Source organism: Lethenteron reissneri, chromosome 64 (assembly GCF_015708825.2).
Source record: "Lethenteron reissneri isolate LAM-NWPU_2019-01 chromosome 64, ASM1570882v1, whole genome shotgun sequence".
Classification (NCBI taxonomy): Eukaryota; Metazoa; Chordata; class Hyperoartia; order Petromyzontiformes; family Petromyzontidae; genus Lethenteron; species Lethenteron reissneri.
Window position 1 is genome coordinate 1,424,061 of NC_083842.1, and position 13,869 is coordinate 1,437,929.

Sequence of the window (13,869 nt, forward strand, 5' to 3'; positions counted from 1 at the left end):
AGCAATGACCTGCCTTGCTATTTGCCCAGTACAATAATGTCCGTGTGAGTTTTAACTAAGTTTATCGATTCGCCCCATAGGCCGGTGGTGTTGAAAGAAGTTTTTTTTCTTTAAATAATTTGACCGCTCCTCATGGAAGACCGCTGTCTCTGCTGAAGACACGCGCGCAGTATATGCAGCGCAGCAATTTGAATATAAGCTGCAATCGAACACTTGAAATGCTCAGCACGTACAACAGGAGGATGCCGTGCTATGGCAGGCATTTACTGCTCGTGAGATGAGCAGCCCACTTTGTAGCCCATCAATGGGGATGGCTCGCGGTTGCCCTGCAGCGCTGTGCCGACACGAGAGCCGTGAGGTCAGCAGCCGTCGCGGCGAGGAGACAGACCAGTTGGTGGCTCCGGTGCAATCACCATGGGCAGGGCGTGCACTTCAGCTGAACTCGCTCTGATAAAACGGAATCTCCCCCTTGCTCTCACCTTCGAGTAATTGTGCGGTGCTCATTGAGATCGTAAGCGCTTGAGCCAGCGGTTAACCTCTGTAAATGATGCATCTAGGATCAATCCATTATTAGCTCCTACGATGTTGGTTTCAAACCGAGATGTGCTGACGAAGTGGCGTGTACATCGCGCCAATTCTGTAGGGATGACCATCATGCATTTTTTATTGATTTAGAGCTTTCCATTTGCCAAGCAAATCTCGGAGCGCTCACCCGCAGAGATTCACTCAGGCACGATGGATCATACGTGCAACAGCAGGCACGAGCAACTCCGTCAGTCAAGGACATTGTCTCTGGGAGGTTTCGGCTAATTTAATACGTATTACGTGATGACATTAACGTTACACGATGTCCCCGACTTGGACGTGAACCCAAGATCTTAGGATTCCGCGTCTGCAACTGTACTCGGCCATTTCAGTGGTTAAACATTACAACGAAAGTGGGGAAATACTGAGCAGTGCTAAAGCGAAGGAGGGGTTTGCTCTCTCTCAAGGGCTGTCAAGGTGATTGCTGCGTGCCGGGCGAGGATACGAACACGGGGTTTGCTTCTTACACATGCCATTTGATGCAGTGTAACCATTACGCTCCTTGTTGAGCAGAGAGGCTTTTAGTCTGAACGTTGGCATAATTTCGCAATAACCACTCATAGGGGACCCATTGAGAATTGACGTGTTTTGTGCGAGGGGAGCCCGTAGGGACAGTGTTTTAACAGCTTTTATAATGATATCATTTTGCGGGTGGGTTTCAAAACGAGATTTTGGCGGTGACGACGGGACGCAATGCATTACTCGCGCGAGAATGGCTGAACGGGGGGTCGTGAAGGTGCTCCTCGCGAGCGGACGAGGACGTCTGGCTCGTAGAAACGCCGCCGCGGGTATCGCGCGGCGCCCGGCGGCCGTGCGAATCGGTCGGCTGGTAAATGCCGTCCACTGCGAGTGCTGCCGAGCCTTGCGGAAACATTCTGCATATCCCCCGCCAAAAAATAGCCCGCAGGTATTCCACCGATCGTTCACAATGCTAAAAATAGCCCAACATTATCTCATGCCCTACATATCTGCTCAAGCATTTCCCCTCCACCATCGCACGTAACTCGGAATTCTCGTGAGCCTCGTTGTGGAGAATATAAACAGAAACATTTATAAGCAGACAATGTCTTTTTTCACGTATAATCCATCTGCACATCATGAAATATATATTCATACGAGTAAGTACAGTGCACGGCTGTCTGGGGATGTGTTTGTGTATGGGAGCAGTGATGAAGTGGTTAATTCACTGCCACCACCAGTGACGATTATATCAACCAGTCCTGGGGCCTTCCCCTCGGTCGACTCAAATGAGTACCTGGTGCGGTGTGTAAACATCACCACTCAGGAGACAAAGGCGGCCAGGCGTGGTGCTGGCCACCCACCCTCTCGTGTGCCGTGCCGGCCTTCACAGGTGCTCGCTTAACGGCACTTGCCCCAAAAGCCTGTTAAGGTTACACGTAATGTGTCCAAATGAAAGCAATATTGATTTCAGATAAACACATATTCTTAATTTGTAGCGGTCGGAATGCATTTTTTCTGTTTAATTTGTCTTGTTGCAGTCTGTTTATGTTCACGATAAATTGGATGTGGAGCAAACCACAAATAGCAGCTGGGTAGTGCTGTAATTGGGAAAATGTGCGGTGTCTGAGCACAATAACCCGGCGAACAGCCCTTCCCCTCATTAATTGGCAATCAATCACAGTACAGGCATGGCTTGCTGCTGTTAATTGTTTGGCCGCAATAATTTCACAGTCCCAAGATGCTAAAGCTAATGATTTGAGTAATGAATGAGAAGACGACCTCCTGGAATGCCCGAAGATACGAGTAAGAAATGAATAGGTTGGGCATTGTGCTTGCTGCCCTATCAAGGAACAAGCCCGCCACTGTGGACGTCCCTCCACTTCTCTAGGAAGTGCATGTGAAACGATCACCACAGCTTGGCCCTGAGTCTCTGTCGCCAATAACTCCAGCTTCATTTGCCTGAGGCAGTTCATGGCCATCCGCAGTCTGTTAAACACTCGTATCGGTCCTGAATATATTCGAAATTAAAATAAAGGCCATAATATTTCCAGCTTCAATAAAATCGCGACCACCCTGTGAGGAGTTCAGAGTGGTTGTCCTATGGATGGACTGACCCCTGCCATAGAAATGTGGAATGCCCACCAGTGAGAACGTGGTCCGTGCCCCACGCTCGTGTGAGCAGGGAGGGTCCTGACTTGGCTCACTTGATAGTTCAAGCGTTGTCCAGGCTGGTCGCTGTCATGTGAACAGCACGTCACATTGACAACACTACACGGCTGTTTCTCACAAACCATCAGAACTAGCTATAAAGCAGCCCTTGTGGGTGCGATCGATTACGGTGGTGGTTGTGTGTGGGAGAAGCTATAGGCGTTACTGTTAATGAAAAACGAGGCCGATTGAGCAGACCGTGATGTCATGGAACGAATACCGAGCGTGACACAAAGCAGCGACAGTGGCAACCAGCAGGGCAATCATGGCATGAGGGGGACAACTTACGCAGAGGTGGGGGTCATACAATCATAGCGTGAATATAGACTCCGTTTGGCCTTAGCTGCAAGGACATCTTGCAATGAGAATGAGCATGGCTGCTGCTGATCATGATGATCATGATGATCATAATGATCATGATGATGGTACCCGGGCCAGAGTTTGAGTTGACAACAGCCATTCCCACAGTTGATCAGCGTTATTAACAGCGCGCAGTTGTGTGTCGAGAAAGGCAGCCTGCAAGACCTGACGCCATCGGTTATGAGGTATAGGCTATCAAGTGCCAGTGTCGTATCCCAAATGTCATATTTGAAATTACTTGCCACTAAATGGTGGAAAAAGAATAGCGGTCCATGCGTAACTGTAGTTACAAAAGTCTCCCTGGCAGGAGATAATGGATGTGGCCCTCGCCTGATTAAATAACTGCGAGTTAAATAATTTTAATGTGGGGCTCATGCCTGATGAAATTATACCTGGCCGATAAATCTCAATGAGCAATCACCTGATTAAATAACACCAAAGTGAGGAGCGGTGGCACAGTGGTAAGCACGCTGGGCTTTTCAACCGGTGACCTACGTTTGATGGCCCCAACATGGCGAACACGAGTGATAAGTGTGAGAAATTAGAGGGCACCGAAGTGGCTATGTTAATGTGAGAGATTAGCACGATGTTAATGTGAGAGATTAGCATGTAACTGTAGAAGATAAGGAGAAGAAGAGCGGCCTCGTCGACGAGGGAGTGCAACCCAACGGGTTTAATTTCTCACATTAACATCATGCCAATCTCTCACATTAACATGGCCACTTCCGGTGCCCTCGTCGAGGAGGCCGCTCTCCTATCTCACAGTTACATGCTAATTTCTCACAATAACATCACTAGCCCCGGCCACTTCCTTATGACCCTTGAGCTACACCCATTTCAAACCTTATAAAGCAGTCTGCCTCAGCAGCAGAGCATGCTTTCCCACCTGATGACTGGACGCTTGTGTTGCGCCCGAAACGTCGTGATTTATTTTAATTTCTACCTACGTGACTTTACCGAAAGAATCAAAGAGAATGGATCCCTGCAGTCACGAAAGCTTCAAATCTAGATTGAGTGGTAAGTGATATATGAGAATCGGTCCTGGAATCCACGCAACCCCCACCGCCACCAACCTGCACACACGAGTGAAGTATGGTTAGTAAAACCCATGACTGACACAGAGTGGGGGAGGTATTCATCCAGCAGTAGACTGGCAACAGGATGGAAATATACTTTGTGCTTCGTTTAACAATGTTAGGAGCCACCCGCCTAGACAAAACAACATTTGTATGCTCGATTTTAATGGGCTCTTAACAGGGAACTTTCTTCTGAATCTCAGCGGACTGTTGCCTTGGCTGTGTGTAATTGCCTGCATGGGTAGCCTGGGGCGGGGGGGCACTGCCGGAGCTGTGTGTGCTGGTTGCTGTGCCTGCAGATGGAGCAGCTGCGTGGGGAGCTCATGCAGGAGAAGGCGGTGCGGCAGGATCTGGAGTGCGACAAGATTTCCCTGGAGCGGCAGGTGATTCCCGGCCCCCCTCGGACATGGCCACCTCCCCTCAGGCACCTGACCCCACTGTCAAGCTCCCACCCACACGTCCTGGTCTCCTCTATCATGACCTCTGCGCCAAGCTCTTGCATCCGTAATCATTTGCGTTTGTCCCTCGATTTCTACCCGTGATTTCCATGACTCCCTCTACGCTCATGCATCCAGATTGCACCGTCCTAGCCCCTTCACGTTGGCTCCACGCCCTCTGTGTGCAGGCAAGTGTGCTAGCAAGTGCTTCGTCTCGCCCTGACTCTCTCTGCTTGCGTCCGTCCGTATGTGCGTACCCGCCTGTGTTCCCTGCCCGTGCCTGAACGAACGAACGCACGCCTGCGCACGTGTAGATCAAGGAGATGCGTGGCCGCGTGTCGGACCTGGAGGGCTCCCAGCGCTGGGGTCGCGAAGGCCTTGCGACCCAGATGGAGGCGCGCGTGCGCGAGCTGGAGGAGGCCCTGGAGAGGGAGGAGAGGTAAGTTGCACACCGCACAAAACGTACCGATCGCTGCACGGAGAGAGGCTTGTAATGCAGACGGGAATAGGGTTGAACATTGAACTATATTCGTTGTGTGGTTCGGCCAAGTGGTGGTTTTATGCCAAAATTCTTGTTGTTCCCTCGACCACCCGAACAAATTGTCACGTTCGCAAAGTTATCATTTACACGTGCCAATTTATTGATCACATTCTGACCGATGCATCTGCTCACCAGTGGCCTAAGACTTTCCATGACTTAACTTAAGATCCACATTGGACGTTTCACTCAAACTGCTTTCATCTCTTATCAGGTAGTGAAATGGGGAATCGAGCTTGGAAAGCTAAGTTAGAATGAACATTGTGTACACACATGATACAGGTTATTTTTATTGGGTTATATCGTGTAAATATAAATGTGTCGTTAACCTGCCACCACCCGACACAGCCAGATTTCTGGCTGTCGCCTGATGATGCTAGTGGTAATTAGTTGCGAAACATCCTACCCAGATTGTAAATGTCTGGATTTATTCTCCAACACAAGGGTGTGCTGTACTAGTAACGAATTGGCACGTTCTGTTTTCGTAACAAACCTTACTAATTGGCTGTGTTGGGTAGTTGCGGGTTTAACGACACATTTATATTTACTCGATCTAACCCAAAGAACCTGTATTATGGATAACACTCGTCGCGAAAGCCAACGTGTTAAGCGGTATACACACATTAATTCTAGATTTGAAGCTTTCGTGACTGCAAGGATTCATATTCTTAGGTTTTTTCGGTAAAGTCACGTAGGTAAAAAATTAAAATTAATAAAAGTAAAATAAAATATAAATCACGACGTTTCGGAGGCAACACAAGCTTCCGTCTTCAGGTGGAACCGTCACAGCCACGAGAGCTGTATCAAGTAAATGAGAGATTACAAGAGCTACCACTCCGTATATATAATGGTTGAAGAGGGGAAGGGCCAAGTACGACACACTTTTTATTAATATGGTAAGGTCAGGCTTGAGACTAAGAATAGACTGCATAACAAAAGACTGAGCCTTTGTTATGGAGAGGTGCGGTTTGTGACTACGCCTCGCCTACATGTAGGCTAGGCGTAGTCACAATAAAAAGTGTGCCGTACTTGGCCCTTCCCCTCTTCAACCATTATATATACGGAGTGGTATCTCTTGTAATCTCTCATTTACTTGATACAGCTGTCGTGGCTGTGACGGTTCCACCTGAAGACGGAAGCTTGTGTTGCGAAACGTCGTGATTTTTTATTTTATTTTACTTTTATTAATTTTGATTTTTTACCTACGTGACTTTACCGAAAAAACCTAAGAATATGGTATACACACAGTTGCTCAGGTCATGTGGACTGTGTGCTAGTATATTTAGTGCTGCTATTACCATGACAACATTCCTATTTACACACACACACACACACGTGTGCTGGTGTGTTATCATCGCTGACAGGGTGCTATTCTCATTGGTCGTGTAGAGCGTGTTGGTTGAGCCATCCCCAGCGGCGGTTTTCCCTAACACGTACGCCTTGCCCCCCTTGGCGCGCACCAGCGAGCGCGCCAACGCGCAGGCCAACTCGCGCAAGCTGGAGAAGAGGCTGAAGGAGCTGCTCATGCAGGTGGAGGAGGAGCACCAGCAGGCGGACAACCAGAAGGAAGAGGCAAGGGACCGTGGCTGAGTGTGTGGGTGTGTGTCCTGTGCGCCTCAAGGTGCGGTAGTGTAGCGGTTAGCGCGCTGCGCTATGAACCTGGCGACCCGGGTTCGATTCCCGCTCACGGCTAACACCAGTGACGATTATCTGAACCGGTCCTGGGCCTCCCCTAGGTCGACTCAGCCTTAAATGAGTACCTGGTGTGGTGTGTAAACATCGCCACTGGGGAGACAAAGGCGGTCGGGCGTGGTGCTGGCCACCCACCCCCTCGTGTACCTTTCCGGCCTTCATAGGTGCTCGCTAACAGCACTTGCCCCTACAGTCTGTTAAGGCTATACGGGGGGTCTTTGTCTTGGCCTCAAGGTGCACATGGCCTGGCACAAGCGTCGTGGTGACTTCACCGCCACTTAGTGGCGAATGGCGGTTGTTGTTGTGCGTGCATGCGCGTGTCTGGAGCATCAATGGGTAAGAGTAAAAGATTGCGTAACTAAATTTCTCTCAGTCATTTATGAAAATGGGGATTTGTGATGATATCCATTGTCTGGTGACTTGTAATGATCCGCATACAAGAGGGATTTAATAGAATATTTCTGTCATCACAGCTGCGATGCTTGAGGCCCGTGCTGATGTCACACGGACCACGGATCGCCCCCCAGACTGTGACAGGCTTTGGCCTGACGGAATGAGGGGCTACGCGAGCGTAAAATCGATTATTTTAATTCGCTTATCGGCTTTCGCAGCCACGCAATCCCTAGGAGGGCAGGAAGTGGTGGGTGGGGGGGGGGTGTTGCACAGACCGTGGGGGGGCGGGGAGCAAGGGGTGGAGTTGGGGGGGGTTCCTGTGAAGGAGAGAAAGACGGGGGGGGGGGAGTAGCGATCCTGCAATGGCCTCGAGAAATGTCCACTCCTCTGTTGGTGAAAAGAGTTGGGTACAACATTTCGTGAGGAGTTTTCGTGGACTTTTGAGTGTCCGTTGTGGGCATCTGAGAGCTCTGCGATCTTTAAATGGCCCCGCGTTGTCTCTCACCAACGAAGTCCCACACCGTATTGTCTCCGCCTTTCCGACGATTAAACGTCATGGCACCGATTAAGTTACGGATCATTTTCAGTTTTTTTGAGAGATTGATTAACGATCGCATCGATATGGTATTCAGCTTGTATAGTTACCACAGTATTTTATTTATGAAATCCATTACATTTGTTTCAGTTTATATTTCCTTTCTGTTTAAACACAATTCAATCGTCTTTCTGCATTGCGTCCTTTTTAATGTAATGTTTTCCCTCCGTTATCTTGACTCGCTTCTCACGTTACAGAAACGTGCGCTTTCCTCAGGTCCACATCGTAGAGGTGCCACCTTGTCTCAGTGGGCTCTCACACAGGCTTGGAGGCTTCGTTATAATCATCATCATCATCAGCTGTGTTCCGACAATGACGGCTGAATCGATAGTCACTGCATGAAGTGAGGGTTATAGAGCAAAGTAATGGGCTCCCCTGGGTTACACAGCACTGTGATGCAGTGTGTGTGCTCTTCATGCTACACTGTGATGCTCTGCTGTGTTGTAATGTTGTGTTTTCTGCGATTGCTGTTCCATGATGCTGTGCTGTCCGTGCTGTGAACCTGAGGTTTGATCTACTGTTTTGTGATGCTGTGATTGCTGTGCAAGCTGTAGGGATAAACCCAGCAGCACGTTTTCAGCTGTATAAGCAGTCGCAGTGATGCGTGACGAGTATGTGCTCCGTAAGCTTGGGTTGAGGTGTAGAATTCGACATTGAACAATCGCCTAATCAATATAAAATACAATCTTAAGCCTGCCATCTATATATCAAATTGTACGTGCAATAAGTGCTTACTTTAAATTAATAATGTTCTGTGTATTGTGTGTTGAGAGACGGATGGGTGGGATTGTCTCCTGTGCAGTCTAAGCATCACAAAACTGCGGCGTTGTGCCTTTGTTAGGAGACCTTCATCCCCCAGTGGATAGATCAGGAATGGGTAACGGTCGAATTCAACTCAGCAGGTTCAGAGAAACCTTGCAAAGCACCAGATTCTGCACCCAAGATGTTCACAGTAAAACAATAGATTCATTGAGCGAACCCTTCGGCGCCGGTCGCTGTGGTGGGGGCAACGTGGCGTGAACGTTATGTGCCGGCTGTGTAGATGTGTGCGCTCGGTAGCATCAGTCAGTGTTCTGTCCTGTTTATGGCGTAGAGCTAACTTTCCTATAATTCGGACACAGTGGAATAATTTGTGTTGGAGGTACGTCCACCTCGGCTGTGCTTTGTACTTATTACAGGAAGGTATTTGTCTCCTCCAGGAGGTGGTGTTGTTGTCATGCATCTTGCCTCCTGCCAGGAGGTGGTGTTGTCACGTGTCTTGTGCACGTTGGCCTGGTGTCTCAGTGGCAGAGCGAGTTTCAGTTTTTCAGTTTCATGTATTAGGTATAACCCTGTGAGCCATGCGGCTCTTGACTCGGGTGCAACCGCAACAAACAAAAACATGAACAAGAAACATCTTAAAGTGACTACACGCAACAGAAAAATCCTGGAAAAAACAGCAAAGTCTTCCAGATAAAACACCGCATTTCAACGCTGCGTGCAAAAATCCCAGTGGGATGCAAGTCAAACAATAACAACCATAAGACAATGTAGATTAAAGTTATCAGGCCAACTCTGTACTGCAACAAACAAACGTGGCCAGACCAAACCGTCCTCAAAATCACCAAAATAAAGCCACAAAAACAATGTAACAGTGATCAGTAGGAACTGTGGCTCACAATCAGAGGGGAATTGACTCAACCCACAATCTCTCTGGGGTTGACAAAATTAGTACGCTGTGTGGGGAATTCAACTAGTAGTCGCTCTTTGAAATGTACTCGCCCCTGTCACAGGAATGTGGAATTTCCACTCCTGGCTCCCGCCTGTAAACAGGAGATGAGCATTTGAACAGGAAATCAATTGACTTGAAAACTGTTTGCCTTTTGCCGTTCCACAGTCTATCACTGATGAGACACGGCCATAAAGAAAGCTGTCTCTGGTTTATGCCAATAAGTTTCAAATACAATGCCATATATTATCAGAGCATGTTTGTGTGTTTTACTTCAAGTAAGTGTGGTTAATGCAACCTTGATTTCTTGCCATGGTGTTTGAACATCTTGACACCTGTGTTATTGCCAGAAAGGGTAAAGCCTATTCTTGTTTCATCATTTTGTTACTGCCAAAAAAGGTCCCCATAGGTACACCACTTGAGCATTGAAAAAAAGTGGAGAATCTAATATGTGGATTGGTAAATGTGGAGAGACGAACGTGTGAATCGTTGCTTTACGAGGCTTGCCGTGTGGTCGTGTTGCCGTGTGGTCGTGTTGCCGTGTGGTCGTGTTGCCGTGTGGCCCTGTGCATTACAGAGCTTGTTGGTGCGATAGATTTTCCGTTGTGTTTGACTCCTGCGTAAATGTGAAACAAAGACTGCGAGTTGCTTGTTTGAACTGCTTGACATTCTTTCACGGTGTGTTTGATGTTTTGTTACATAAGAGTATTGTATGTCTGTGTTTTTGACAGCGTGTGAATGAGGGTGTGCATGGGCCCAAGTTATTATTCAGCGCGTGTTGTTGCTGTGATGCACGTTCTAGTTTAATGCGTGTCTGTGTGTGAAAGAGAAATGTCATCATTTTGCATTTGCGTCAGGCGATTAATTGCTTTGTGTGTGTGCATATTTGTGTGATGGTGTGTTTCCATACGACTGTGCGCGTCCGTTCGTGCTCACGGCACGTGCAACAACGGTGAGGCCGCGATGGGAGTGTTTGTCTCCGTGTCGCTGCGTAGGGCCGTGCGCGAGTGCGTGTGGTAGAGCGCCCGTGATTAACGGAGCGGCACCCTGCGTGCGTGCCCCCAGATGTCCTTGCGCATCAAGGCTTTGAAGCGGCAGGTGAACGAGGCGGAGGAGGAGATCGATCGCCTGGACGGGCAACGGCGCAAGGTGCAACGGGAGCTGGAGGAGCAGCTGGAGCTGAACGAGGGCACTCGCGCCGAGCTCAACACCCTACGCAAAGAGATGAGGTCCGCACATCCACGGGTCAACACCCCCCCCGCTACTCACGTTCACCGCACGCTGGCCGACATTGACTGGAGGGGGGTGGGTGTCTTGGTAATGTTGACCCGGCAGGCTTTACAAGAAACTGTAAACCCCCACAGCCATGTAAGAGCACTGGGCCGGCAAGTAACTGTTGCTTGGGTTTTCTCTCGCCACTTTGGTTTAGTGGATAGACACCAGAGGTCGCAAACGGGTTTTGATTCCTTACCCCCCGTACCCGTACCGGGCCGCACCAGGGTCGCAAACGGGTACCCGATACCCGTACCCTACCCGATACCGGGCTACCCGTACCCGGCCGGGTATCGGGTAGGGTACGGGTACCCGATTGCGACCTCTGGGATGAAGCCATGTTGCAGGCGCGGGTGGGTTGATTCTAGGAACTTGAATTGTGAGAAGAGACAAGACGTTGGGAAATGAGTGACAAACGGTTACTCACCAGTGACTCACGGCCTACCCGTACCCGGCCGCACCAGGGTCGCAAACGGGTACCCGTACCTGTACCCGGGTATCGGGTAGGGTACGGGTATCGGGTAGGGTACGGGTATCGGGTACCCGATTGCGACCTCTGATAGACACCCTAAAGCGTTGGCTGGGTGAAGGCTCCCTGCACGCCCACTACATGGTGCCGGTTTTACGCGAGTTGTTTGACCGTACCCCACCGCGATGATCTGCGTGGGTTGGCCAAGGAAGAGGCCCAGCACCGGTTCGTATCGCGCGCAGGCTGATGTCAGCCGTGGCAGGCAATGCAACTCGGGTTGCCGGGGGTTCATCGCGCAGTGCACCAACCACTGCGTTAATCTTTGGGCTCCCAGCTGAGACGAACCCAATTTCAAGTTTGTTGGTGAAATGAGCTGAGCCCCGTCAGCAGTGAGAGGCCAGGTTTTTGGAGTCCTTTTGTAAAAAAGGCGTGAAAAGAAGTGTTTGCGCTCGGTAGCATTCGTTTGTAAAGTCACGAGCACATTTTATCCGTTTCATAATCCACATCACAGTGCGCCCGTGTAACCTGACGCTCGGTGCAGCAGGCGGCATTCCTCCTCCGCACGCTGCGATCGTCCGACTTTGCCACAATGCCTGTGCCCACAACGCCTGTGGTGGTGGTGGTGTTGTTGTTGTGCGTGCCTGCAATTCCCGCACGGCTCGGCGAAGTTTTGATGCTCTCCGTGAGCTGCTGACATCGCGATGTTTAGGGCCCATGGTCGTTAACCAGGGGACGTCCTTTCCAGCCCAAGAGCGTCCCTATGGTGAAACGTTGTTGTTGTTGTTGTCGCCTTGCTGCTATGCCACCGTGATTTTTGTAATGGCCACGTTGTCAGATTTATCAGTTGGTGGTGAAATGAATATGCTTTGCATATTCAATGACACGCCAAATATCATGCCTCCTATTTTTTATTCATTATACATAGTTTGTTAATGAACCGATACAAATCCTTAGATACAATACGATACAATTCGGACTTACAGCCCGTTTAAATGCAACCACTCGTCAAGATGCTGTACAATTTGGTGGAATATGTACCAGCAGAGACATGGAGACAACGGAGAAAAGACGCACAGAAACAGACATGGATACACACAAAGACAGAAAGAAAGAGACAGAGAGATACAGGGAAACACCCTTTTCTGTAAGTGGGCTTAGGCAGGACATGACACTAGCCAACTAACGCCTACACGAGTTTAGAGAATTGTGAACTGAAACATCTACACCTTCGTATGTCTCTGTTATTGTGTCTCCTTATCTACCTGTGTGTGTGTGTATGTCTCTTGCTCACGCGGGGGCCTACTGCTGGCCACCCATCCTCTCGCGTGCCGTGCCGGCCTTCATCGGTGCTACTCGCCAATAGCACTTGCCCCAACAGTCTGTTAAGGCTCTTCGGGAATATTTGTTTCTCACGTGGGATTTCAGAGACACGTGTCTTTAAAGCACCCCTGCTTTGCTATAAAGTGGATAAGAGGCATCTGTGGCGAATTCTTCGTTTTGCCCATGGGTTATCTACGCATGTTTTAGCCCACATGAGAGTAACATGGCAGATAACCTCACATATAATAGTATCCACCATATTAGGCCCCCATATCACCACGGATAAGCGGAGATCTCCTGTATGTGTTGTCCAATGCCAAGGTGTCAACAATATGTACCCCCCTGGGCTGTCCCTCGATATTGAGTGATACTTTATGATATCGGCTGTCTCAACGTGTCACGGTGTCAGAATCGATTTGCATTACCATGTAGTCTATAGCCCAGTTATGGTATCAGTACTTCCAGGATCACTAGGTCAGTATAGCATTACAGGAAGGTTTTTCTAAGTTGTTTACAATCTTTGGCGTGACCCAAAGTTCACGAGAAATGCAAGTATTGGGTGGGGGGGGGTGTCCCTCTTCACCTTCTGAGTGAACAAAGGGAAGGATTCCAGCATCTGCCAGCGGTAGATGGTGCACGTTGAAGGGCCTGGGAGACGCGACAAGAATTCGCGGACTGCGCGCCGTGGCGGGAGTTGGCGTCGCGACGCAGAGGCGCACCTTGTGTCCCGTCCCTCGCTCGCTCGGCTGGCGAGTGGAGTATTCCGCACCTGGCTGGCACATCGCCGACGGGAGCGCTAAGTGTGATGCCCAGATAATTACAAGGCGGCTTCAGGTGCGCGGTGACTAATTCTGGGAAAACCTGGCTCATTGGCGACGTATATCAATCGCTGTGTTATCCACACACCCCATCAATTAAAAATACAATTCAATTAAAAGTTTAATATCCAAGTCGCTGTGGCGAGATGATCTCTCTCTCGCCTACTATGCAGGAGGTTGTGAGTGCAATCCCGACCCTGATGCTTGTATATTTGAAGTTCGGATGTTCTCTCTCTCTCTCTGTGGTGGTCATATGTATTTTTCTCCTGGTCCTCCGGTTTTTCCCTCCGTCATTTCAAAATAACACATGCTTAGTTCTAGATTATTTGTGTGGTGCTACCATCCACTGGCTGCATTACAGCTCTGCAGGATGCAATGATTCTCACACACACGGTGATGGTTGTGTGCTCCATCAACCTACATCGAAAGCGTTGTAG

General features: G+C 49.3%; 1 protein-coding gene across 2 annotated transcripts in view; it reads left to right on the forward strand.

Annotated features, from left to right (window-relative positions):
• The window catches only part of LOC133359158 (cingulin-like protein 1), a 114,381-nt gene that overhangs the window by 86,205 nt on the left and 14,307 nt on the right, over window positions 1-13,869 (forward strand). For both annotated transcript variants that reach the window (XR_009757153.1, XM_061577561.1), the window contains exons 15-18: window positions 4,490-4,573; window positions 4,942-5,066; window positions 6,629-6,737; window positions 10,619-10,782. Coding sequence is in view for 1 of the 2 variants with exons in the window: in XM_061577561.1 (XP_061433545.1) it covers window positions 4,490-4,573; window positions 4,942-5,066; window positions 6,629-6,737; window positions 10,619-10,782 (482 nt within the window). In the remaining variant the exon portion in view is untranslated. The remainder of the gene's footprint in view (window positions 1-4,489; window positions 4,574-4,941; window positions 5,067-6,628; window positions 6,738-10,618; window positions 10,783-13,869) is intronic.